Source organism: Tasmannia lanceolata, unplaced genomic scaffold, assembly GCF_043159265.1.
Source record: "Tasmannia lanceolata isolate RefF3 unplaced genomic scaffold, GAP_Taslan_0.1 ptg000007l, whole genome shotgun sequence".
Classification (NCBI taxonomy): domain Eukaryota; kingdom Viridiplantae; phylum Streptophyta; class Magnoliopsida; order Canellales; family Winteraceae; genus Tasmannia; species Tasmannia lanceolata.
This window is the reverse complement of record NW_027518684.1, coordinates 4536435-4562570: the sequence shown is the minus strand read 5'-3', so window position 1 is coordinate 4562570 and position 26136 is coordinate 4536435. Positions and strand designations below refer to the sequence as shown.

General features: G+C 36.7%; 2 protein-coding genes across 4 annotated transcripts; one reads left to right on the top strand and one right to left on the bottom strand.

The window, feature by feature from the left end:
- Window positions 1-1009: 1009 nt before the first annotated feature.
- Window positions 1010-14381, top strand: LOC143881524 (pectin acetylesterase 12-like). Of its 3 annotated transcripts, none has more exons than XM_077384632.1 (13): window positions 1010-1152; window positions 1296-1482; window positions 3182-3264; window positions 3363-3492; window positions 3632-3705; window positions 6659-6745; window positions 6823-6947; window positions 7249-7309; window positions 8490-8543; window positions 8651-8728; window positions 8839-8944; window positions 9040-9185; window positions 13927-14381. In XM_077384632.1, the coding sequence occupies exons 2-13, from the start codon at window positions 1311-1313 to the stop codon at window positions 14032-14034; spliced, it is 1224 nt and encodes a 407-aa protein (XP_077240747.1). In that variant the 5' UTR covers window positions 1010-1152; window positions 1296-1310; the 3' UTR covers window positions 14035-14381. The 3 variants fall into 3 exon arrangements, with proteins under 3 accessions (XP_077240747.1, XP_077240746.1, XP_077240748.1); XM_077384633.1 differs by having other exon boundaries at window positions 1057-1152; window positions 1293-1482; XM_077384631.1 differs by having other exon boundaries at window positions 1038-1482.
- A 3310-nt stretch (window positions 14382-17691) lies between these two features.
- LOC143881523 (transcription factor MYB61-like) lies at window positions 17692-20129 on the bottom strand. Its single transcript, XM_077384630.1, has 3 exons — window positions 19447-20129; window positions 19203-19332; window positions 17692-19081 (listed from the first exon to the last, which is right to left on the bottom strand). Exons 1-3 carry the CDS (start codon window positions 19577-19579, stop codon window positions 18028-18030), a joined length of 1317 nt encoding a protein of 438 aa, XP_077240745.1. The 5' UTR covers window positions 19580-20129; the 3' UTR covers window positions 17692-18027.
- Between the last annotated feature and the right edge of the window lie 6007 nt (window positions 20130-26136).

The following is a 26136-nucleotide window of genomic DNA, read 5'->3' as shown; positions in this document are numbered from 1 at the left end:
TTTAGTCTAATATTTTTCATAAGATGATCCAAACCATCCATTTGATGGGCCAACAATGTAAACAGGTTGTGCCCACAAAATCATTACCATAAGTTGGTCCTATCCCTCCCACACGTAGAGGAACTTTGTATTATGGAAATCTACACATTGGCGAGTTAGGATCATCCTATGGAAATGATTCTTGGGGCATAATCTATTTACGTTGTGGATCATCTTATGGAGTGAACCGTACAGTACTTTTTGAAAAACACTGGAATATTCGGGCTTACACCATATAAGAACTCCTAGAAAATTACTTTTATTAAACATTATTTTTTAAAAACTTTCATACTCATGAACTCGAGAATTTGAGATTCTTTGCAGAAAATGGATACCAAAAGCAACCTTACGACTCCTGGTAAGTTGCGGAACGTGCTTTCCCTCTATAGATCAGAGGGTTAGGATCGAAATGATTTTTAGGGCACAACCTATTTTGGCCCAATAAATGAACGGTTTGGATCATCCTATGTAGTGGGCCCTACCGTACTTGTTAGGAAAACTACTAGAAACCCTGTGGATCAAAACATATCTATAAGATTCCCTCAAAAATTTCATAATTATTGTGCCATATCCACAAGATTCCTCCCAAAATTTTCATAATTATTGTGCCTGAAATAGATTTTTTCTTTTATCCACTTTACCCTTGCAAATCATAAAATCTCTCCATCAATAAAAGTAAATCCTTTGAAAATGTCCCTCTCTCTCAAATTAAGACAACTGTACAGGCTACACCGTAGGATGATCCAAACCGTTCATTTGATGGGCCACAATGTAAAAGTACTTGCCACACCACAGGATGATCAAAACCATCCATTGATGGGCCACAACGTAAATAGATTGTGCCCCAAAAATCATTTCCATAGGATAATCTCAACCCTCCGATGTATAGAGGGTTCCATAATATACAGAGATCAGGGGTCGGGATTATAATATAATTTCTCTTCCAAAAAATGGCTGATTTTAGTTAAAAAGAACAGCCAAAATTCTCTCGCTCAAATCTTTCAAGAATCTACAGAAAGAGAGAGAGAGAGAGAGGGGCCATTCAGAAAGACAAAAACGTTCTGTGAAATAATAAAAAAATCTGAATAGACGACAACGGTCCCCCCTACAAATGTAGAGATATTCTCACAAAGCTCTCACCATTCTTTTGATTTGTTCTTCTTAGCTTTGTTTTCTCAGAAATTTACTATAAATAATCATTCCTATTTTAGCCCTCTGTTCTATCTTCAACCCAAATGCTTTCTATTTGATAGCAGGAGAAAGATATAGCCATGAAGTTTTTGTGGGCATATGTTTTTGTTGGGTTAATTTTAAGCAGATGGGTATACTGTTTTGAAGATTTGAATGTGACTACCGTTATATCCTTTGAGAGTAATGGTGTATCCAGCCCTCCTTTGATGGTGGGTCTGACTCTTATTCAATGGGCTACTACAGAAGGAGCAGGTATGGAGAAAACACTTTGTTTTTTCATTTTATATCTATATTTCTAAGTTTTTCTTCATTTGGATTTTTTTAATATTTTTAATGGGATACTTGTTAATGACATTGCTTCTAGGTCGTTACTAAAGCCCTGTTTGGATTGCAGGACTTTTCTGAAAAAGTTTGGAAAAGAAAAGTTTTCCAAAATTTCAAGCTTTTCCATTGTTTGGTTACACATGAAAAAAACTAATTTGAACCACTGCAGTTCAAATTTTATTTGAAGGGACCTTCAAATTTATAATGATATCACCAAAACTTATCATTTCCCATAGAGAAAACAAAAAAAAAAATTCCTAGGAAAATGTTTCCTGAAGAAATATTTTTCCTGCAATCCGAACATGGCCTAAATGGTATCTCAATCTAGAGTTTGTATATAAAAAGTGTGTCTAAATCCACAGTTTCCCATTTCTAGATGTTATTGTATCCATTTGTTTTCTATTTTGTGGGATGTTGGGATTTTATTGTTCATCTACTTTCAGTTGCAATTGCTTTTGAATTCCACATTCAAAGATTTTTAATATCTCTCAACCATTACTTATTTTTTTGAATGGTTTCAATCAACACAGCAGATCCTACTGCCAGGACTTTTCTTCAACCATTCCTTATCATTATCTTTTTTTCCCTAACAGATGTATTCACTTTAATTCCTTCTATGTTGGTTAGTTTTATTCTCTATCCGTTGTTTTTGGTTTCTCTCAATGACATGCTTTTATTCTTTCTGCCACAGTTTCAAAACTCCCCTGCATCATCCTGGACTCCCCTGAGTCGACTCCCTTTTACCTTGGCCGCGTTCTTGTCCAAACCCGCATTTTGCCTCTCAAAGTCAATCAAAACACCTTTGACCCTTATGAGTTATGACTGAGTGAACCGAGTACTTAGTCGTGTTACCCGAGGACTACTCCACGTCATGCTTAGTCGACTAGGATTTGCTTTGGCCGCGTTCTGACCCTCATCTGCATTTTTGAAACACTGCTTTCTTCCTTCAGCTACAAGACAATAATATGGTTTCTAAATAACAAAGGGAACTTTCTTTTCAGTTCATTCATTCAAAGGAGGTGTTTGATGTTTACTGCCAGTTCCTTGTCCTTCTAAGATTGTTAAACGAACCCCCGCCTCTCTCTTTTCGTGATGTGGAGTTTATGAAGAGACAGAGCCACTAGTTAGAAGGCCTCGAATTGATCACACTACCAAATTCTAAAAATTCAAACCAACTTCTGAGACAGCTCAAGTTGATAAAGTTGGATATGTAGTCGAATTTGGAGTCCGTATTCATTAAGTTTTCCAGATGTCTTGTAAAGAAGTTAAATAAACTAGATATCAAATTATTTGAACATTTGAAATAATGCTGCCTTTTACAGTGGTAGGAGTTGCAAAAATGTTAGTACTTTATTATACTATAAATTATTCTTGTATTGTTTCTATGAGTTTTGCCTCATGGTGATGAGGCTGTACCACGGGCAAAGGCACATTAGTTTTTTCAGTTTCAGATAAATCTCATCAACTGCAGAAACTGCCTTTTCCCTTTTGTAAATCTTCTCGGTTGAATTTCTACAGTCTACAGTGGTCTACTGTATTATTTTTGTATTATAATGGAAAATTATGTAGAATTTCTTTAGGAATTGAGATCATAATCTCTTGCATCTGTATAATTGAATTCTGGCAGTCTGTATGGATGGAACACCACCTGGATACCACCTAGACAGAGGGTATGGGTCAGGGGCAAACAGCTGGCTCATCCAATTGGAGGTGAGAAAACTTCAAAGTTGAGAGATCATAAATTCTAATGAGTGTTTGTTATACCTCTGCAAAGGTTGAAAGTTATGGATATTCTTATGATGTGATAGGGAGGAGGCTGGTGTAATGACATTAATAGTTGTGTTTACCGCAAGAAAACTCGCCGTGGTTCCTCAAATTACATGGAAAAGCAGATACCCTTTACTGGAATATTGAGCAATAAACCTGAACAAAATCCTGGTCTGGTTAAATCATTAAACCTCAGTCCTTGTTTTTTCTCCTTTCGTATAAATTGGATATAACTCTTTTTTTTTTCTTTTGGAGTGAATGGGTTTTGGGTGGTGGTTGTGAATTTTATATCGGGTAATATTGCTCGCAGATTTTTTCAATTGGAATAGAGTCAAGTTCCGCTATTGCGATGGTGCATCTTTTAGTGGTGAAGGTCAAAATGAGGTTAGTAGGATTATTTTGCTGTTATGTTTGCCATCTTCCATGAAAATAAGCATAATGAGTACAAATGATGACATTTCACTGATCCCTGTGAACACAACTCTTTGCCAATATGATTAGGTTTCAATTGTAGTTTCTTTTCTCTTTTAAGGGATGCCTTCTTTTGTTATGTATATAAAGTTAAACCTAAAAAATTACATTAGTAGAATTTCAGATCTTTTTTCCTTTCATGAACAGTATTTGCTCCTTATTTCTCTTTTTTCCTTGCTTCTCATATAAGTATAACTACCCACTTAAACCTCCTGAGGTTGGCAGTCTCTTGTTTTGAGTATTGACCGGCTTCTATATGAGGTTGATGCTTTTATGTTTGGCTACCATGAGGGACCAACCAAGTGGTAATTTGGATCGTCTTTGCATAAAATTATCTATCAACTGTTATGAGAGTGCAATTTCATGGATTGTTTGCTACATGCGTCCAGTAATTAGAGAAGGGACTAATTGTCTAACCTCCCAAGTCTTACTATTAGCAGGGCTGCTTCTTGAAGAAGGCCACTGTCATTGAGGGTATATTTTGAATTATTCATTATAAAGCAGTGGCCCGACCCTACTTGCTTGTTATTGTAGATGCAATTGATGTTTGAAATCTCCCTTGCAGTTGAATCATGTTTTAGCATCCATGTTTACATACATGAAAATCAAGCATGGATGGAATTAAAAACACAGCTAGATCAAGTGCCTTGCTTCCTTGGAATCACACCTTTTCCCCATCTTCAATCTTCCAAAAGGATGTCACATGAAAATTGAGACAATGGGCCTTTTAAAATTTTTGTCCCCTTAGAGTATACTTCATACCAAGGGTTTAAATGTTGGTTTCGATATGCATGTCGGTTACCACGAAAAAAAATGCCTTCAATTATCGATTTTAATGAAAATTTTGTAAAATCACAGGAATTTTTGGAAATGCATGCAAATGATGGAAATTTACTATGAAACTTCAGTCAATCATAGACAACCCACATAGAAGCAATCTTATCAACCAGAGGAAAATCTTGACATAGTCAGTACTCAGTACGATAAGTCTGTGTGTATCCTTTGTCAGACAGCTGTGCCTTCACCCTCCTAACAGAACCATATGAATTGAACTTGACACTATACACCCATTGACACCCAAAGACCGACTTCCAAGAAGGAAGAGACACAAGATCCCTCAATACCACTAATACAGAGTGCCTGCATCTTAACTTTCATTGCTGTCCTCTGCCCATGATTAGATAGAGCTTTTTGCATAGATATAGGAATCGACAAAAAGATAATGCAGAAGTAAAACAACGTAGAGATGCGGACACTGAGGCAAATGAAATAACCTTATGAATATGACTACCAAGAAGGCCCGTGTGATGCACAGGCCGACAAATAAATTTAAAAAGCAAAAGCAATTGTGGGATCTATTTTTATGAAATAAAGTCTTTAACTTTTCAGCCATTTCAAGATCCAATGTTAGATGGCCTTGTGGATGACATTCCTGATCTCAACCTTGCATTTATACCCATGTCCGGTTCACAAAAGTGGTATCTGTCAAGATTGGATGGTATTCATAGTTACATTGCCTCCCATATAACCAAACAATGATGACCCAAAAATTAGAGCACAATATCCCAAACGCCCTTTATTTGTATGCAAATGCATTTCCTACACATTCACATGAAAAGAGTAAGACAACCAAACTACATTCAACTACATTAAACCCATGAACTAAAAGTTCAAAATGAAGCAAAAAACATAACAACCCATACCGACCGAAGAAGGGGAGGGAGGGAACCTTTTCAAGTCCGTTGGTATAACTTCTAAGCTATTATGTGACCATTCAAAGCAAAAAACGTTTTCAAGTCCGTACTTGATAGTCGGAGGATTCGGCTAGTTAGTGCTGGGACCCAACCAATGAAAAAAACAGACACAACCAAATATATATGGAGGAAGAGGATATAATGAAGTATTTGGGAATACGTAGAATGAAGAGTCTGACCATATAAAATAGAGGACAACAATTAGTGAGAAAAAAAAGTAAAGCACATGTGATCTCAAGTAGATGGAGGCTCTTTCTTTCAGCAACCCAATTATCAAGGTAATATAAGCCTCACGATTCATCTTCTACACCAATATGCTTCTTTAACTTTAGATCCCAAATTGGAGTCTGGATAAAGGTAGAAGTTTAGACTACTAAGAAATTGAGCCCAATCAACTTCAAACTCTGATATCAAACGAGAGAGGAATCATTTCACATTAAAATTATAACATTACATCAGTAAGACATTTTTTGAAATAGTGTTCAACACCTCACAAATACTCATCATTGTCGAATAATATTCTTTCAGGCTCTTCTCACCCTATTCTAGACTAAAAACTGTTGAGACAACTGACTTATTCTTGTGAGACAACTGACATATTCTAGACTAAAAACTGTTGAGACAACTGACATATACACGATACTCCTTTCATTTATCCTTCCAACATTGCATTTATGCATAATATTCTTTTCCCAGATGTGCAAGCTTTGTAGCTTTACTAATAACCCAACATGTGGGTGAGGTATGAGGCTTTTAGTATAACTGGGATTCCATCACCGAATGAATGTTATTGTTTAGTGTGTCTATGTTTTAATAAGCAGCATTGGTGCTTGAATATTTGTAAGTCAGGCATATAATCACAATTGAGGATGATATTTCCTAGGAGTGAATGAGGAAAATATGCTTGGATAGAATGCTAAATATATCCAGTCTTCCTGGTGTCCCTCTAGTCGCCACTAATAATACTACTTTCATCAAATGTGACTAATACTGTAAAATATTACATTTTTACCTTTTTAAAGCACTGGTTTTACCTTTTAATACTGTAAAAGATGACATCATTTGATCTATATATGCCAATTCATGGTAACATTTAGCGATTTTGTTTCTAGGCTGCACAACTTTTTTTCCGAGGACAACGTATTTGGTCGGCTGGCATGGAAGATCTAATGTCAAAGGGAATGCGTTATGCCAACCAGGTTTTGCCTTTCTCTAAGGACAAATTTTCATTCACCATATTTGATACTTTAGTGATGATATGTGTTTGCTATTCCAGGCGCTTCTTTCCGGATGCTCTGCTGGAGGTTTAGCATCTATACTACATTGTGACGAGTTTCGGGAACTATTTCCAATGAGTACCAAAGTCAAGTGCCTCAGTGATGCTGGATTATTCCTCGACGCGTATGACCTGCTCTATGAATTACTCCTGGCTAATATATATCATTTCATTTTGTTGAATGAGTGGTGTAATTAGAGTACCCAATTAGGGATATTCTTGTCTTCCCACATGCACCCCTAGACTCTTGAGTATATAATACATATTATGAGAAATTGAGAGTTATTATACTCAAGAGTCTAGGGTTTCATGTGGAAAGACCAGAATACCCCTAATTGGGTACTCTAATTACACCGCTCATTCAACACATTTGCGTTCTTTTTATTGGTTCTTATTGTTTTCATTTGATTCTACATGTAATTGTAGGCTTGATGTATCTGGAGGGCGCACCCTAAGAACTATGTATAGCGGTGTAGTTAGCTTGCAGGTAATTGTATCAAATATAAATTTTGTAGTGATATCCATTCAATTAATCCTCTCACACTGACTAGATAAATATATTAGTAGCCTATTTAGGAATATAACAAGAAATTACTGATCACTTTGAATCTACGAACTTTGGATCTCTTTGTAACATAGTTACAGAGTGTAGAATTTATAAAAACATATTTTTCCTTTAAAGATTTCAAAAATAAATTCATAATTCCTTTTATAATTACAAAAGAGAGAGTTATATTTACCCTCAAAATACAAAATCTAAAGAACAAGCTGGCCAAGACTCTATTTTTTTTCTAGACAATCTCATCATTTTTCAATAGAGTCCTCTTTCTCATGTTTACTATTAAAACTCCCAGAAATAGTTGATGGAGGCAAAAGGCTAGGGATAGATATAGATGTGAAAATCCATTTAAAAAAAGAGAGATATGGATGTGAAAAAGGCCAAAGAAAAATCCCCAAATTTGCAATGAGATATGGATCGGGTTTCACCAGGGTCCTGCAAAAAGGTCAATCTTTATCCTATGCTAATATATCTCTTGGGGGGTTGGTCTTCAATAAGAATTTTTCCATTCATTGTAAGCAGTGGCTCTGGGCGGTCCAAATATTTGGAAAAGAATGGGACTCCATCTTTTCAGAAAAGGATCTTCATATTAAAGACTTGGATGCCCCAGATGATCCCCTGGGGTTTGATGCTGTTGACCTTAGGTTTCTATTGTAGTTAACTGTGGTCGCAAGATTAGTAACCTCCCTGACTCCTCCCTTACTAGAGGTAGATTGAAGGTTTTGGATATGACCTCATGGATATATTTCTCACTAGCACTATCACTTAAGACAACAATTTGGAATTTGGACGCCCAGTCGAACAAAAGAGAATTATTGATCATCAAATCTTGGTTGAAAGTCTTCTTCACCTCCCATTGGAACTTTTAAGTTAGAAGGTTTTATTAAGGAAGGAAAATTATTGAGGTTAGGTTGTAGATGTTTTTCGAAGATAAATTGTGCTTTCCACAAGCTTCCCTTATTTTATATTTTATTGGTAAGCCTATCATATGGCAGCAGTTCCTTTTTCTCTTCTGATATCCAAAACTTATGTTTTGCAAGGATGTACCTCTTTAATTCATTCTACTTCCATGGTTTTCATCCTCGTGAAATTCATATGGTTATCGCAGGGGGTCCAAAAGAACTTGCCACCTACTTGTACCTCTCACATGGATCCAACTTCGGTAACTCCTTTTCCTCTTTGATATTCTGTCACTAAAATTCATGATCTGAAGTAAAAACAAAAAAAGAAACAAGAAATGAAACTAAACTATGAGTTTTGTTTCTGCAGTGCTTCTTTCCACAGAATTTGGTGGCCAATATTAAGACCCCACTTTTTATTTTGAATGCAGCATATGATTCATGGCAGGTAACAATATTTTTTAATCCAACTAATAATGCATTACTATTTTGTCAACCCAAATGACTGAGTGGACAACCTGGGATCACTCTAATTAAATTTTTTTTTTTCTTTTCCAGATCCAAGTTAGTTTAGCTCCACGGTCAGCTGATCCTCATGGGTATTGGCATGCATGCACATTAAATCATGCAGACTGTACTGAAGCACAAATCCAATTTCTTCAAGGTATTTGTCTATTTGTTGTTTTCCGGGGATTGAATTATTTTTGAAGTTATTGGCTTCGGAATGTGATTTGAATAATTATCTCTTTTTTGGTCAAGGCTTCAGGAATCAAATGCTTAATGCTGTAAAAGGTTTCTCAATGTCCAAGGAAAATGGTTTATTTATAAATTCATGTTTCGCCCATTGCCAAACGGAGAGGCAGGACACATGGTTTTCAGATAATTCTCCCCTTATTGAAAACAAGGTACTTTATTTGCTAATTGCATTTTGTTATTTCATACAAGGTTTTAAATTTCGGTCGTCACCGAAACCAAAATTTTGAAATTTCGGCGAAATCCATGAAATCAGATAAAATATTATTTTATTCCATAGAAAATTTCGGCTGAAATTTCGGGAAATTATTATTTAACGGAAAAGAATCTACTTTTTGGGTGAAATCCCTAAACGGGGAAATGAAATTTCGTTCACCGAAATTTTATACTGTTTCATGTATACCCAATTTCGGTTTCGTTCTCGACCGAAACCCGGAATTTCGGATTTCGGTTGAAATGTAAAACCTTGGTTTCATATAAGCATAATCTTGTTCTTTTTGTATGGTTCCTAGGTATTTGCTGCACCCTCAATAGGACTCCCAACATAGATATGGCAAAAAATAGAATAAATTCATGGGGAAAATATCTACTCTGTTTGGATAGAGCAAGGAATAACAACAAAAATACTTATGGAGCCAAATCGAGATTTGGAGCAATGATAAACAAAATACGAAAGAAAATAAATTAGAACCAATCTTCTATGTTCATAGTTCTCAAAATCTCTAAAAGTTCATACTCACATCTCCTTATAAACAGTTCTCTATTTAAACTCATCATAAATATCAGTTTTATTTTCATGTTAAAGCATAATTATAAGAAATCTGCCATGAAAGATAACTACAACTCTATAAACACAATAAACTTGGATAGAAAGTTTCTTGAAATGACACTTTACAAACACCCCTTAAGCAATCTTGAAAATCAAAGAAAGCTCAAGTAAAATCTCCAAAATAAGAAACACAATATTTTCTTGAATTTGGTCATAGTTGAACCATGGGTGGGCTGTTTTCAAGATGATCCCATCAAAGTAAAACACTCCCTCAAGCTCAAAGTTTCTTTCAAACATTCTCAACTAGCTAATCAAGTTAAGCTACTGATCTGTGATGAGACCTTTGGTGAATGCATCAGCAAGCAGATCGACTGAATACATGTAAAGGCAACACTTCACCCTTCTCCATTTCTTTCAAACAAAGTGATAGTTGATCTCAATGTGCTCGGGTCTAGCATGGAAGGCAGGATTATGAGACATCTTGATTGCACTTTGATTACCTCAGAGTGCTAGGAGGCTTCAAATGCATGTCTTGTACGAGGTGTCATGTTCATATAAGTCTGTGATTGATGCCATGACTATACCCAGCTTTTGCATCGGACCATTCTATAGACTATAGTACATTGTTTTTTCCTACTCCATGATATAAGGTAGCCATTCACAATCACACAGAAAGCTATTATAAGCTGACATGTATCAGGATCACATGCACAATCTGCATCAGTATACTATTTTACATTAATATACTCCCCTTGCTGTGCACCACAATCGTTGTTGCATAGATTCTTCTAAATAGGCGAAGAATCCATGTCGGATACGTCTCGGATTTTCGATACTTCAGGATTCTCCGAGACACTTCTAGATCTATTTTATATGTTTTTTTAATACCACTGCCACAACTTTACATGTTTTGATTTTTACCCATCCTACTGGTAAGTTTCTTAAATGGAAATAAAATATTATATCTGCTTAACCTATTAAAATTTTCAATTTATTTCTTGTTATAACCATATTATTATGTGAAAAACAAAATTTGGAAGTTGATTAAATATTTTGGCGAATCCACAAATCATTCTTTTTGAGGTTTTCCGACACTCGTATTCGTACTGATGCAACATAGATTACAATCAATGGTGCTTCGAACACGATGAAGAATCATTTTTCCTTCTGGTAAGCGTACTTCTCTTGGGTCATGATTCACTTCATAAGTGATATCAGGTCTGGTAAAGGTTAGGTATTGTAATTCTTCGACGATGCTTTGATATTTAGCAGGATTCGTGATGGTCAAACCTTCCTTACCACTCATCTTTTTGTTAAATATTGCTGTAGTGCTGACTTCTTTACTTCATCATCTTGAATATAGTTAGAAGGCTAGCGGCCTACTTTCTTTGTTAAATTCATCCCTTAGGTCTCTCAATCTTGACCTCAAGATAGTAACTTAGCTGATCCAAGTCTTTCATATCAAATTCTTCTGTTAGTGTAATGTAGATTTCCAAATTTCAGCAACGTCAATCTTATTAGTTATGAGATCATTAATATAAACCAAAACCAACACCATATCTGAGTGTATGCGTCGAACAAAAACGGAGTTGTCAGAATTTGCTGCACTTGTAATCCCATGTTTTGAGCAACTGGTAAAACCTTTCAAACCATACATAGGGGGCTTGCTTAAGGCAATAAATTGCCTTCTTTGAGCAACATACATTGTATTTACAATATGGTTTTAAATTTCGGCAAAAATTCGGATCTGAAAATTTCGGATTTCAGTTTGGATTTTGGCCGAAAGTTGGTCATCTTGACGAGATTGTAAAATTTTTGGCCGAAATAACCGAAATTTGAATAAAAAATCCGGTTTTGGTAGGGACCAAAACCAAAATTTAAATGCATGATTTACAACCACTAACTTTGATCCCCCCCTCCCCCCGCGCCGCGGGACCCGTTGATACTCCTTGCCAGAGAATTTACGTGGTTCATCCAAGATGCCTATATCCACGGGCGAGAACATGGTCTTCCACTATGAGAAAACAAAATACAAATGATTACACCGGGATTAACTCGCAAACCACAACCATTTCCCTTTGTCCTCTCAACCAAGATCGTACACAGAGTAATCTGAGAAAAGGAACCCAAGAGAAAACCCAAGAAGAGACCCTCTCACTCATTCTCTTCTTTTTTTTTGTCACCTTTTCTCTCACGGCAAGAGATGATCCATGTAGACGAACCCAACTAGTGTCAGGATTAGACTTAGTCAATTTGAGCCGGGTAGATTCTTTCACCTTCTTCATGAAAATTTTCTAAAGGATTCATTAGCCGACCCCAACTAGTTTGGGACAAAGGCTTAGTTGAGTTGAGTTCGCTCACCCCAAGAGAATCAGAAAACCTCTTTGTATCCGCCACACAAAGAGCCTCCCCTGCCAAGATAAAACCGTGTTCTAAAGAGCTTTGTGACTAGGTTTTCTAAAACTCAAAGGCTTTCCCATTTTGGTTTCCCACCAAAAGGAAACAAGGCAACTTTCCCTACAGAACTCATGAAAATATTGTGTGAGAATGTAAAAGCGAAATCATATTTTCACTCCCTTGTTTTAATGTTCAACAATTGCAATCTACCCCTTGTTTACACTTTCGTAGTTAGCTATTAAAGTCATTATGATTCACAAACAGATACCAAGTGGTTAATAAAGTGAGGAGTGTCATTATTAGAAAAGGGGGGGTGTAGGTATTATTTCCCAAAAAAAAATGTCATAAAATATTAAACAGTCAAACTTAAAAAGTAGAAATGGTATTGTAACTCACCAATGAGAAAAATCCCAAAATTGGCGATCGTCCATGACAACAGGCGTCATAATCTGGTCCTCCCAGTCATGAACTAAACAATGCTGCCAGAACGCCTAGTGGAATTGTCTGTTACAACTAGAACAGTGAAAAACATTTGGTTAACTATGTATTCTCTACTTATATACATGTGCAACTGTATTTTGAAATGGTGATTAGTTTGTTTGCACAATTATTATTGCTGGAGGGGTGTGTGTGTGTGTGTGTGTGAATAAAACTATATATATTTAGTAGTGTAGAACAGACACGACGTACTAAAGCGGTATTCGTATCGTACTCTATCAATGTATAAATTTTTGGTGTGTCATTTCCATATAACACAGCTTTCTATAGTAGTTTGAATTGTAAAAGGGGGAGGATGATTACTCTATCAATGTATAAAAAATTCATCTGCCCAATGTGTTTCTCTAATTATGATACTAGCTAACTGATTATCAGATTTAGGGCCTCTTTGGATGCTCCCAAAATCAGTCTTTATTTGAAAATAAATTTATTTTAAGTTAATCTTACTTGCAAATGAGACATTAAGGTTTCTTTGGAAGCCATTAACTATATCATTTTGAAAACCATTATAACTATTATTTAAAAATAATCATATCCAACCTCAAAACCATTTGCATATTTAGATCATATGCAAATAATTCTTAAGAGGCATCCAAAGAGGCCCTTAACTAGTAGCCCCTAAAAGGATGATGTACAACACCTTGCAAATTGGCAACTCCCTTTTACCATAACTTACATGGAGGAAAGCTTTCACTATCATATACTCTAACCTGATATATGCTGCAGATAGATTCACAATGTTAACTTTTGTACTCTAATGATATTTCTTCAAAAAAATGGGAAAAGAGGAAAGAAAGAAAAAACTTCATAGTTGGGTCATGTTCTATTCTCAGTTCATTTCTGCGATGAGAGTTGCTTTACTTCTGTTTCTTTTCTTTTCTTCTGTGAAAGTGGAGCCTTACTAATAAGGCCCTTTCACTTGGGGACGATCTAAAACGATTCCACATTCAAGAAAGAACTGGACCGGACTCTTTAGGGTCTCATCTTATGAATTCCAAATGTTCTGGAAATAGATTTACAGTGTTACAACTTACAACCTTTTGTTCTCTAATGATTATTCTACTAAAATGGGAAAGGGGGAAGGAAAGAAAGAACTTAATATTTGAGTCATGTTTTAGTCTCAGCACATTGCTGCTATGAGTTGCTTTACTTTTCTTTTCTTCGGTGAAACTAAAATTGTTTCGTCTTATTTTTTTTTTTGAAAATTAACAATAAATTCACAAATGCAGGGGATCGCGCAGTCTGTTGGAAACTGGTACTTCGACCGATCTGAAGAGAAGCTTATTGACTGTGCATATCCCTGTGACAATACATGTCACAATTTGATCTTCAAGTGATAGCTTATCGGTTCGATCTGTGACAATACATGTCACAATCTGATCTTCGAGTGATAGGTTATCGGTTAGATCGCTTATAATTTTCATTGCATGAATTTCTATATTCAGAGGAAGGGGATTAGTTAATAAAGCTGGAGCTTTCAGGGAAGGGCAAATGACACTCAGAAAGCTTCTGCAACAGTGCTGCAATGTCCTCCATGTGCGATTTTCATAGCGATTCTTCCTCATTTCTATATATAATTCTTCCACTCCAAAAGGAGTCGATGGGAATTACTTCTATAGACATGCATGTAGTGTGATGCACTATTATTTATCTGAATTTAAATTATAAAAGTATTTTCATGGCAGTTTAATTACATTTATATATATATATATATATATATATATATATATATATATATATATATATATTTTGAAATACTGTAGTGCATAGATGTAGAGCATGTTTGGAAACCATGAAAAATTATTTTTTGGAATATTCTAAGCCTGACAGTAAAAGATGTGTTGATGAAGAGGGTGGGAAAGACTTGATGAGGCACAAGGGGAGAGAGCATGAGAAATCACTAAAGAGCAATGAAAAATAATACGCTACTTCAAATTCGGTTTTTTATTCCTGTTTTCCAAGGGCTTTTCAAGTTCCCATCACAACTGGCTCCACTAATATTCTATGGAATGTTTTTTCATGGTTGCCAAACATGCCCGCAGAGTATTTTAACCACCCAAAAAATGAGATGTATATTTCATCATGGCTTTATAACCTACCACAATTCTACTCTTAATATGTATTTCTTGTTCTCTTCCAATGAGGCTTATTACATGCTTCATGAGTTCATATTGACTTTCAATGATAATTCCCAAAAACATTCCATGAAGTTACAAAAGTTGTACCTGTTAACAAACTCCCTAAAGCAAAATAAGCACAAGAAGGTGATGGTAAGGAGTGAAACTTCAGTTGGGAACGTGGCGGCAGTACATTACATTGCTAAAGAAATCATTTTTGTACTAAAAAAATGTTTTTGTTGTTTTATTAGTCATTCTGTTTCAGCAGTGGCCTTTGTCGCCATGATATTGGATTTTATGTTTTTCTATGAAGGGAGCCTCAAACAGTCAAAGTAATTAGTGAACCTCTAAAGAGATGAGGATTTCTCATATATCCAAGTGAAAGGGCCCGCCTCACCTCGACACCTCTCCCCTTCCCATCGCCAAATGCATATGAAACTGATTTCCTTTCGAGTAAACTCTACTGTCGTGTTTTGCTCTTCCAGTTCGTAAAGGATTATAGTCACCTCGTAGGACTTTTGGGTCGTTAGGTACATCAATGCCTTTCTTTACTTGAAGAGAGGAAAACTCTATCAACATGATCTTGATCTCCCATTTTAGGAGCCCACGCTTGGCCCATGTTTGGCAACCTTGTAAAACTATGCCATGGAATTTTTATATGGCCAATTGTGAGAGATGAGCCCAAGAGGAAAAAACTTGAGAGGGTGGGAGCGAGGGGAGCATAAAAAGCTCCTAAAAATCATAAAAACAAAAAACAGATTTTAAGTAGGTATTTTCTTTTCACTTCTGATGCTCTCTCCACTCTCTCTAATTCAAGTCTTTCCCTCTCCCTCCATCTCCACCCTTCTTAACCAATATTCCATGGAATAATTTTTATGGTGGTTAAACATGGCCTTATGGATCATTTTAGGGCCCTACACTCACAGATGAAAATTGTTCAGCTGTGTCTGACCATTTGATCATATGACTTAGATGTGGATCATTGCTCTTTCTTTTTCTAATTGTTTCTTTTTAACCATAATCGGACCATTGAGATCATTCATCTGTTCTGAATTTTGCTTATCTCATCTCTATGATAGGGCCTACTAGATCAAGGGTCTCTATCATGCCAATTCCATATGGGTGTGGTCCCATATTAGGCTTCTCATGTGCTTCTCATAGTATCATTCTTGTATGTGTTTGTTTGTGTGTGTGTGTGTGTGTGTGTGTGTGTGAGAGAGAGAGAGAGAGAGAGAGAGAGAGAGAGAGAGAGAGAGAGAGTATTGAAGGTGGTGTTGCTCCCTTTCAGGCAATGTAGTTGAGGCTGAAACCATGAACTCTTCAAAAGGTTCAAGCATTGCTCCCTTTCAGGCAATGTAGTTGAGGCTGAAACCATTAACTCTTCAAAAGGTTCAAGCATTACATCCTAAGCACTAGGGCAAAAGGATCAAGCCCTTCCAAAGGTGATGACATCATCACACAACAAGTGCCTTAGCAGTTTGTCTAGATCAAAACCAATAAGTGGTTTTGAGTCAACTCCCCTTGTCTTTGGAAGGATGTGGAATAAACAAAGGATCCCAATAATGTGTCTCACATGCATTCCCCTATAAAAATAAATGTATAAGAGCTAGGAGTAAATGAATAGAAATAGTTTATGATATGAGCCATGCCTTGCCATTACCATTTGTCAAAGGAACCCAACATGGAACCTAAATGCATTTTTTAATGACATAGGGTATCCCCACCCCAATTTTTAGGGCGGAATTATTTCCACCCTAAATACATTTCAGTGCTTAATCCTTCCTCTCTTTTTTTTCTTATAATCAAATAATGATATAATTGATCTGTTTCCAATCCTAAATTCAGGATCAAGAGTTAGTTTTTCTTTCCTTTTTTCAATCTGATTAATAGCAAGTAACTGGGGAGGCATCTCCACATGCTGTGTTGGCCCATCTCTATCAATCTTTCCATCTCAGGGAGCTTCTCATTGGTGATGGCTCTAGCCAGTGAAACAAAGACAAAGTACAACATAATTTGGTATGGCCCTTCCATGGAAAGATTCTTATCTAGAATACACACTAGCATTTTCCCAAGTGAGTTTCCCTCCTTTTCTTCCCCAATTTTCTAAACCCATTTGAATAATCTAACAAAACATCCATACCAAGGATTTTTTTTTTTTCCATTTCTCTCCCAAAGTATCAGCATCAAAGAGGTGTCTATCAATGGGTCTACAGTTTTCCATGTTAAGAACCTCCCTACTCCTCTCCCCACTCCCCCAGAAGCAGCAAAAGCCGAGCGCCACGCACCCAATGACGCCAATTTCGAAGCCGATCATTCAAAAAAATAAAAATAAAAAAAATTCCCCACCACCCTCCCCATTCATATTGTTCCTTGCACACACATGTTCAATGCTTTTTAATTAAATTGAAAGTCTCTAGCTTTTCCAGGGTGCTTCTTAAGATAATGCCTGGATAATTGGGGCGCCTACATAACATAATACATATGGCCAGTATCATATTGAAAGTCACTATCCTTCTACTTGTTTCTAGGTGGATGGCACACTTGGTTCCTTTTTTCTTTAATAGGAAGTAGTATACTTATTTGAGAATAAAATTTGTCAGTCTTGCCTCCAAAACCTTTCAATTGAAGTAATGGGGATTGTTTGTATTGGATGAGCATAATTCACGTCTTCAAACGAATCAAACCCATTTACCCCATGGAAGTGATTGTATTAAAAGTTAAAAACCAGCTGCATCTCTAGGAAACATTGATGGAAAGTTATCTGAAAAATGGCTCATATTTTCTACCCACACCATGGACTTTCATTGAAAAGAAGGCAGGATGAATGAATTGAAAGAAAACCAAGAAAAATCAAGGACTTTAATTGAAAACAAGGCAGGATGAAAACCCAGAAAATTAAAGTAGAGATTTTGAGAGTATACAGATAGAATTACAATCTCTGAATGCAAACAATGAAAAAGTAAAAAGAAACTGAAACAAGCATTATTTTTCACTTCACCCCACGCCCAAGAACAAGGTGAGATCAGCTTGCTTCTGCACAAATATTCAAAGATCATAAGCTGAGACTTTTGTATCAGACATATTTACATGAGAAAAAACTATGTCACACACCTTTTACTGAAAGCATTTACTCAAACCTGCCAAATTGAAAATTCTGTAAGAATGCTGCCTCTTTGTACTTCCCAAGAACAAATTTTGAGGGGATTTTACGAGCTAAATTGGTTCGAATGTAGCCGCAATTCTCTGGAAATCCTTGCTGTATATATAGGATGATTGTAACTGTTGCTGTTCTGTCTGATGCCAAGTACTCAAATTGTTGAAAGAAAATTGGCTTTCTGATTTAATCTCACTACATAAAGGTTGGGTTTGATTTTGAATCGCTGAGAACGTAGGATGGAAATATTCTGGCCATTTGATATCTTCATGTTCACCTTCAATATCAATTTGAGCTTGTTTATCTGAAGTTATATCCGAGGATTCGATTCGACAATCTCCCAATCCCCAAGAAAATACACTGTTCTCAAACAAAGAATGGTTGTTTTGCAACTCAATACTGCTACTGCTACCACTAGTACTACTACTGTTACTTGAACTTCCAGCCTCCCAGTACTGGACTCCATTGATATTAACACAGCCGACCGAAGGGTTATTCGAGACGGGCTTGAAACTCATTTGAGGTGGAAGCATTGAGCTTGACAAGGAAGGTATAACGGTTGATATTGCATTGGAATTGAAATCAGAATTCACCTCAAAAGGCCTGCAACATTGGTTCAACCAGAGAAATGGATTTGGGTTTACCGAAAACTCGGATATAGCTGTCTGAGTACCACAATTGGATCCATAATTCAATTGGTGGAGGGGGAAATAACCCATTGAATCTGATGGCCTAACAGTGCTGGAGCTCTCATGGCTTGTTAGGAAAAATTCCTTGGTGGGCGTTATTGAACTGGTGCTATCACTGTTGATCTTGGCACTAGTACCTTTGATTGAGTATCCGTTTCCCGCCATTAATGGGGGCTTTAATTCCGTTGTCACCGGGTCCGAATTCTCGATTAATGAAGCTGAAGTGATGAGTTTCAGTTCATTGGATGATGAGGCTTTATCATTATTAGATAACTTCTCTTCTCCATTCTCAACCTCAGAGAGTGGTTTGTGGGTATTTGGGTCAATGCCTTTCTGCCTTAGCTTCTTCTTAATGCAAGAATTCCACAGGTTTTTTATTTCATTATCTGTTCTTCCAGGCAACTGTGCAGCAATCTGAGACCACCTGATAAATAGCACAAAAGTAATCATTTTAGAGAATTTTGAGTAGCTAAAAAAGCAAAGAACAAATGAAGTTTTATTTATAGAGCAACAAATTGATCTTTGAATAGGAAAATGAGGATTACCTGTTGCCCAAAACTGCATGGAGTTCAATTATTAAGTTCTCCTCTTGCTGGGAGAATGTGCCTCTTTTCAAATCAGGCCTCAAATAGTTTATCCACCTCAACCTGCAACTCTTCCCACACCTCTGCAAACCTGCAATATTACCATTTATGGAAACATGTCATTCAAATAACCCAACAAAAAACTATATTTCTATTTCTTATTGTTGTAAACTAAATTATAAAGGCTGAAGGCCAAATAAGGCACCCGCTTGTTTAGGGACTGAGCTCCAACAGCCATGACCATATTTAGTAATATGCTTTAGAAGCTTCTCATCTTCCTCTGGAGACCATAGGCCTTTCCTCAGCTTTTGCTTGTAACAGCAAGAATGCCTCCCCATTTGAACAAAAAACCCACCTTCAATGCTATAGAAACTAGTCAAAAATGGCTACTTAGAGGTGAATTGTGAGCAAAATCAGAGGTTTGGATGGATTTTAAGATATGGGTTTTGGTCTAAAGGTGGACGGAATATGAGAGATGTGGGAAGGCTAAGAAAATGTAGTAGTAGAAAGGGAATTGAATCAAAAGGAGAGGAGCTCAAATGAGAGAGGTTTTGAACCAAAAACCCAACTGCATGTCCTTGAAACTAGTCCAAAATGGATACTTTGTGGTGAATTGTGAGCAAAATCAGAGGTTTGAATGGGTTTTATGATACGGGTTTTGGTCTAAGGTGGTGGAAATATGAGAGATGTGGGAAGGCAAAGAAAATGAAGTAGAAGAAAGGGAGAAAGGGAATTGAATTAAAAGGAGAGGAGCTCAAATGAGAGACGTCACCTTCAAGAAGGAGATTGGAGATGGGTTAATAATCTGAGTTGCAGATGTCTCATCAAGCTCCTTAGAATTAATGTCAGTAAGAGTGGGGCAATTTTTTCTGATATTTTAGTGAAGAAAGACACAAGGATTTATACCCATGATTAAAACAGAAGTCAGTAAAAATAATAGTAAAAAAGTCAATACAAAATTCAAAAGAACAAGGCAGGAAAAACATGGGTGGTTTCTTTTAGATTCCAAACAAAGAAACCAAATGATTGTAAAAGAGAAAATCAAAATTAAAGCAGGAAGTGTTTTGTTGCATAACAAGAAATACCCATACTTAGTTAAAGTTTGGCAATAAAGTATACCACAGACATGGACAATAACAGAAGCTTTACAAGTCATTTGTTTATTGGAAGGATTCTTGTCAAACACACAAAAAAAAATTCAATTTTCTTCCTTTTGAGTAATTTTTCAAAATCATGATCACTTTGAAAAGTTTCATCATTACATGGAAAGAAGAAAAATTCTTTGTAGATGGTATAAAGCAAAGATTATATTTCTTTTTCCCTGAAAAAATCACTATTTTGAAAAAAAAAAAAAACATCTTTTTTGGTCTCATGAGAATGCAAAATTCATTGTACATGCTTATGGCAAAAAATAAAGTGCTATAATTACAGAAAAATATAAGGTAAATCCTTTTGTCAGCACTCGAATTGAAAAAAGAACAAGAAATCCTCAATTTCCATGAAAACCAAATCCTTGTTGAGAATGACGGCGAAACTTCAATAAATTTAAGCAAGATGGGTAGTCATATTTTATCATTTTTAGAGCTGAAAATTAGTTGAGATAGTAATCTTCTTCTCTAAGTTCTTAAATATATAAACAATATTCATTCATGAATTTCCATAAAAAATGAAATTAAATTTAATAACTTTAAACCAGATTGTTTTTAGTCAATCTCAAAGAAGTATTGGGACACGGGTAGAACTCACTCTTAAAAACTAGCCATTTAGGGGAGGGGCCCAAGTCCTTATAAGCCCACTCACATCTATTAATTTTTTCAATTTAGGATCTTTGCTTTCGCATGAAACCCACAATCTCCCTCTTCATACGGAAGCAAAGTGGCAGCTACGAGATCTTCCCTTAGAGTCCACGTGAATACACGTATTGGGGTCTGGGTCACTAAGGATTTTCTCCGTCATCGAGGGTACACCGGGGTTACCATGCCAGGCTCTGATATCACTTGTTGGGACCCGGGGAGAACTCACCCTAACAAGAAGTTTGGCTGAAATTTTAGTGATTTTCCGACACCAGTATCCATTAAGAGGATTGTTTCATGAAAAGTAAGTATGGTAGAAGTAAAAAAAGATTCTGTAATCTACACAGTATCTTTGGAATTAATTTTGTTTCCCTCAATGATTAGAAGTGTACAGTTGCTCGATTTATTCTGATTCTAAATAATTCATGACTTGAAGAAAAAATAAATAAATAATGTCTTATAATAATAGATCCCGACCAGACCTTTTATGTGATTTTTATTCCATTGGACCCCACAAGAAATTACTATTTTAATTTTCAACCCTTTGCAATCTGTGCTGTTTCCAGCTTATCTGAGGGACCCTCCAAGGAGGATCATATATTCAAAACCAAGACAAAAAATTTATTAAAAAAAAAAAAAAAACCCAGTTAAAAAACCCTTCCATCAAATTGCAAAAACTAACGGTGTCAATTTTGGCTCGGGCTCGGAAGCTCGCTCGAGCTTGGCTCGAAAAAAGCTCGGCTCGAATCCTTAACGAGCCGAGCCGAGCCGGCTCGTTAAGCTTAACGAGCCCGAGTTAGGCCAAGCTCGGCTCGGCTCGGCTCGTCAATGCTCGTTAAGAATTTAATATGTTTAAATATATATATTATATATTAATATATACACTAAAAGGGTTATCTAGGGAGTGAAAGGGGGAGGCAAAATATGTCACTTCTTTTTTGGAACCCCATTTGTTACTTGGACCACCCCCCTAGTGTAAAAAGAGTAGAAAAAAACACTAGATAGGGCTGCCCAGGGAAAATGAGGGGTGTAAAATTAATATAATTCGAGCTCAATAAGGCTCGCGAGCCTGGCCGAGCCGAGCCTGGTTCGAGCCCGAGCCAGAGCCGAGCCTGGCTTTTGAGCTTAAGGAGCCGAGCCGAGCCGAGCCTGGCCAAGCTCGGCTCGGCTCGGCTCGGCTCGTCTCGTTTACACCCCTAGCAGAAACCAATACAACAAATTCAAAAACTGAAATTTATTTTTATTATTTCATTAAAAAATAAGAAAAATAGCTGTCTTGCCTGCCGCCGCCTCGATAGCCGAAAAGCTCTCCAATCTCCTTTGAAATTTAAAAAAAAAAAAAAAAAACAAATACCCCCTTTAAAGAACTGTTATTGATAAAAGAATCTAATTTTCCATTGGTTTTGGCAAAGTATTCTTATTTTTATATGACAGAATGGATAATATTGCTAACTTAAAGCCAACAAAGGATAGTTTGGTTTTTTTAAATTCGAAAAATTACAAAAAAGTCCCTTATTCATATACTTAATTAGGATACTAATTAACCCCAATGTACCGACGTAAAATTACTATACTAGCCCCATCATTGTAAAATATTATTCTACAAGCTACATCTTATTTTAGGGAAATGAAAAAAGTGCCCATCACCTTATATCAAGGCACTTTTTTATATTGTTCAGGCAGATGAGATTTCTATGCTTAAAATGGGTTTTGGGAGTGCCTTAAGGGCACCCTGTTAAGGTGTACTGGGAAAGAGATTTTACACATATTTTCATGGAGAAATCTCAAACCAGGTGTAAAAGTATGAAAGTATGAGTAAAATGATTGAAAAATCTCTTTCCCAATGCACCTTAACAGTAAGGGCACCCGTTAGCAAAACCCAAAAGTTAAAACAAGCTGCAAGTCTAGTGTATTTCTCTCAGGGGCATTATTGTAATTACACACATTTACAACATGTGTCGGCAATGTATTAGGAGGGACAAAAAAATAGTAAAACACCGCTAGGACCTATGAGAGGAGAAAGACATTCAATCCTTTAGCCGTTATAGTTCTTGGGGCCAGACATAAGGGTAATTTTGTCTTTTTACCTCCACATTCAGGCAAGCCACCTCCACCGCCATGGTCATCCTTTGCGGCGGGCGGCCACAAGGCCCACAACCATGGTCCTATTTAGTGGCGGTTTACTACAGAGCCTTTGGGCCATAATTCGACCCTAGGGTTATTTTCGAGAATTCACTTCAGGTGAAATTTAGCTGTGGGGGCTTTTCCATACAAATACAAGCTAACGTAATCCATGTAGATTCCCCTTAGACTACTTGTATTGAACCCTTGTGGTCATGGCGTAAGTGTTGTTGGGACCTGGGTAGAACTCACCCTTAAAAGCTAGCCGTTAAGGCGAGGGTGCTCAAGTTCATACAAGCTGTCCACAGTTCTCACTTCATATGTGGGATCTTCGCTTTCGCTAGAACTCCAACAATCTCTTCTTTCACGGGTAAGCAATGTGGGAACCAAGACATCTCCATCTTATGGATTTTCCCTTACATTGTGGGTAAACCAGAGTTACCTCACCCCGGCTCTGACACCACTTGTTAGGACTTGGGTAGAACTCACCCCCGCCTTAAAAGCTATTCGTTAAGGGGAGGGTGCTCAAGTCCATATAAGCAATCCTCATTTGGTTCTCTCTTCCGATGTGGGATCTTTGCTTTCGCGTGGAACTCCAACAAGTGCCATAACTTCCAAGTCGAGGGTCCAATCCCAACTCAGTCACCTAGGCTTGGTCTCAAATGTAAAAGTTAGGGACTGGGGTCCATGCACTCTTGGTTATGGACCCAAGCATTGCAATGTTAAGATCATGGGTGTTCGCCTAGGGTTGACCCTTTGCAAAGTGTATAAAGATTAGGGTTTAAAATTGTACCTATAACAACAACAATAACAACAACAGCAACACCACCACGAGCAGCAACAATAGATATGGGTAGCATCTTATGGATCAAGGCCAAAGACCTTTCGGCTATGACCTTAAATTTGCAACATCATTGTTTTGATCTTGGAAGGTGTTAGGGTTTCGATATGCCGCGGCACTCGAATAATAGTATTGAATTCCTACTTCTCATAAAATTTTAAAAAAATTTATCTACCTCAAGAAATTAATGAATTCATGTAATTGAAAATTTTGTTTTTATAATTATATAATATATGTGAAATTTCATATGGCATTTTCATGGGCTCTTCTTTGAGAAAGAACATATGATCGAGAAAAGCAAAGGTATCTCTATACATTTGAGGGGCCTATGAGCTGATTGGAATATTTTCTTTGTACTTCCCACCGACAAAAGAGGAAATGAGGAAAAGGTAATCCTGTTCTATAATGAAAAGGCTAGAGTACCCTTTTGTAAAAATATACTTCATCCTATAAGAAAAAAGGATAAAAATTGGGAAGTGATATTTACGCCCCTTTTCATCACCAGGGACACCCAACGCCAGTGTACGTGGCAATCAAGGCCACTAGATTCTTCTGACATCAAGTACATTATGCCCCCTTTAGTCATTGGTACACTGGCACCATGTGTCCTTGGTGATGAAAACGGGCGTAAATATCACTTTCCTAAAAATTGAGCCCGCCCTAATTTTTCTAAATATTATGGCATTATAAGGAATTGACAAACTCTCAAAGATATTAATCTGTCTAAGTTTTGTGAAAAAAGTATTTCTCCTAATTCCTATTTCTTTGAAGTGAGAAAAACCCTTCAAACCACCCATGCATCGAAATCAAAATCATGTAAATAAGAAGAGGTAAAAAGGGATTGGATTGGGAAAAATAATTTTTTACTGCCATTTTGAAATTAGAGGGGTGCATACTTAGAAATTACAGAAGATGCCTTGCATTAAACTATTTATGCTTGTGATAGGCTCTATGAAAGGCAAATATTCCATCCAAGATGTGCATGGAATCCCGACAACAAAGCTTACAAAGGGAGTCCTAATTTTTTAATTCTCTTTCCCACCATCCAAAACTAAGCCTGACCCTTACAAAGATATACATATTAAAATCCTTCCTTTTTGTATTTCTTTGTCCCCTTATGAACCCTCCTTGACCTTAGCAATGTTCCTAGTGCAACGTACCCACAAAATAATATGATTAAATTAAACTAAGCAAAAGCAAAGAGATACTGTAAATGTGATTAAATTAAACAAAGAAAAAGCAAAAAGATATTGGAAACCCTAAAATCTCATTATAAACTTCAGGCCCTACCATATGGAAGCACATGATCTTGTTTAGGGAAGTCAACCTTGGGTTATATAAATTGTGACACCCGCTATTGGCCGCTTAACGGCCACTCGTAGTATGTAAAACTTGATTATTTACTTTGATTTACTTGGTTGTTTCATCTGGGTTTATGTGGTTGTGGTGTGACTAAGAACATGGTCCAATATGTAAGAACAAATAGTTAAATGTATAGTCACAAGAAAGTTCATCAAGAATTTCTCTTCGTCGTGTTAAATCGCCCCCTCTAGTGTATTTATGAATACTCTTTAGTTTACACTGGAGGGGGCTGTCCCAAGTTTAAAAATATGGGCGAATAACACACAGTCACACACACAGGCCTATAAAGTGTCCTTTTTATTGGATTAGAGTTATATGGCTATATTTCGTGATATATTGGCAACCTTGTGATTATGCTCGAGTGGAGGGCATTGTGGTGTTGTCTTTCGGATAATGATTTGGCCCTCGTGCAGGCCCTAATGCGAGATTAAGATCCATCAAAGCTTTCCATGGAGGACCCTTAAGTGTCTAGGTTCACTCCTTTTTTCCCTCTATATGTCACATGACTTTGTGCCGGTGTCCCTTTGCCATTCTCTGACGGGTCCCTCTATGACAGGGATGGTTAATTATAATTATATGAAGCTACAATTAATTAAACCTAATTTACGCTGAAAGTACGTAGCTCCTTGTATAAACTATGTTCCAGAGTTTATCTTCTTGAACTGAACAATAACAAAAAGTAAAAGTTTTTTTTTTTTTTTTTTTTTTTTTTATAAAGGAAAAACACGTAAGGAGAGGTGGGGTGGGGGTCTATCACTCATGTGTTTCATAGGCCAAA

Coding starts and splice junctions, on each gene's coding strand:
- LOC143881524 (XM_077384632.1), top strand. CDS start 1,311: ATGAAGTTTTTGTGGGCATATGTTTTTGTTGGGTTAATTTTAAGCAGA. Junction 6,948..7,248: donor GCTGGATTATTCCTCGACGC/GTATGACCTGCT, acceptor ATGTAATTGTAG/GCTTGATGTATCTGGAGGGC. Junction 8,945..9,039: donor ACAAATCCAATTTCTTCAAG/GTATTTGTCTAT, acceptor TTTTTGGTCAAG/GCTTCAGGAATCAAATGCTT.
- LOC143881523 (XM_077384630.1), bottom strand. CDS start 19,579: ATGGGGAGGCATTCTTGCTGTTACAAGCAAAAGCTGAGGAAAGGCCTA. Junction 19,333..19,446: donor CTCAGTCCCTAAACAAGCGG/GTGCCTTATTTG, acceptor GTAATATTGCAG/GTTTGCAGAGGTGTGGGAAG. Junction 19,082..19,202: donor CATGCAGTTTTGGGCAACAG/GTAATCCTCATT, acceptor GCTATTTATCAG/GTGGTCTCAGATTGCTGCAC.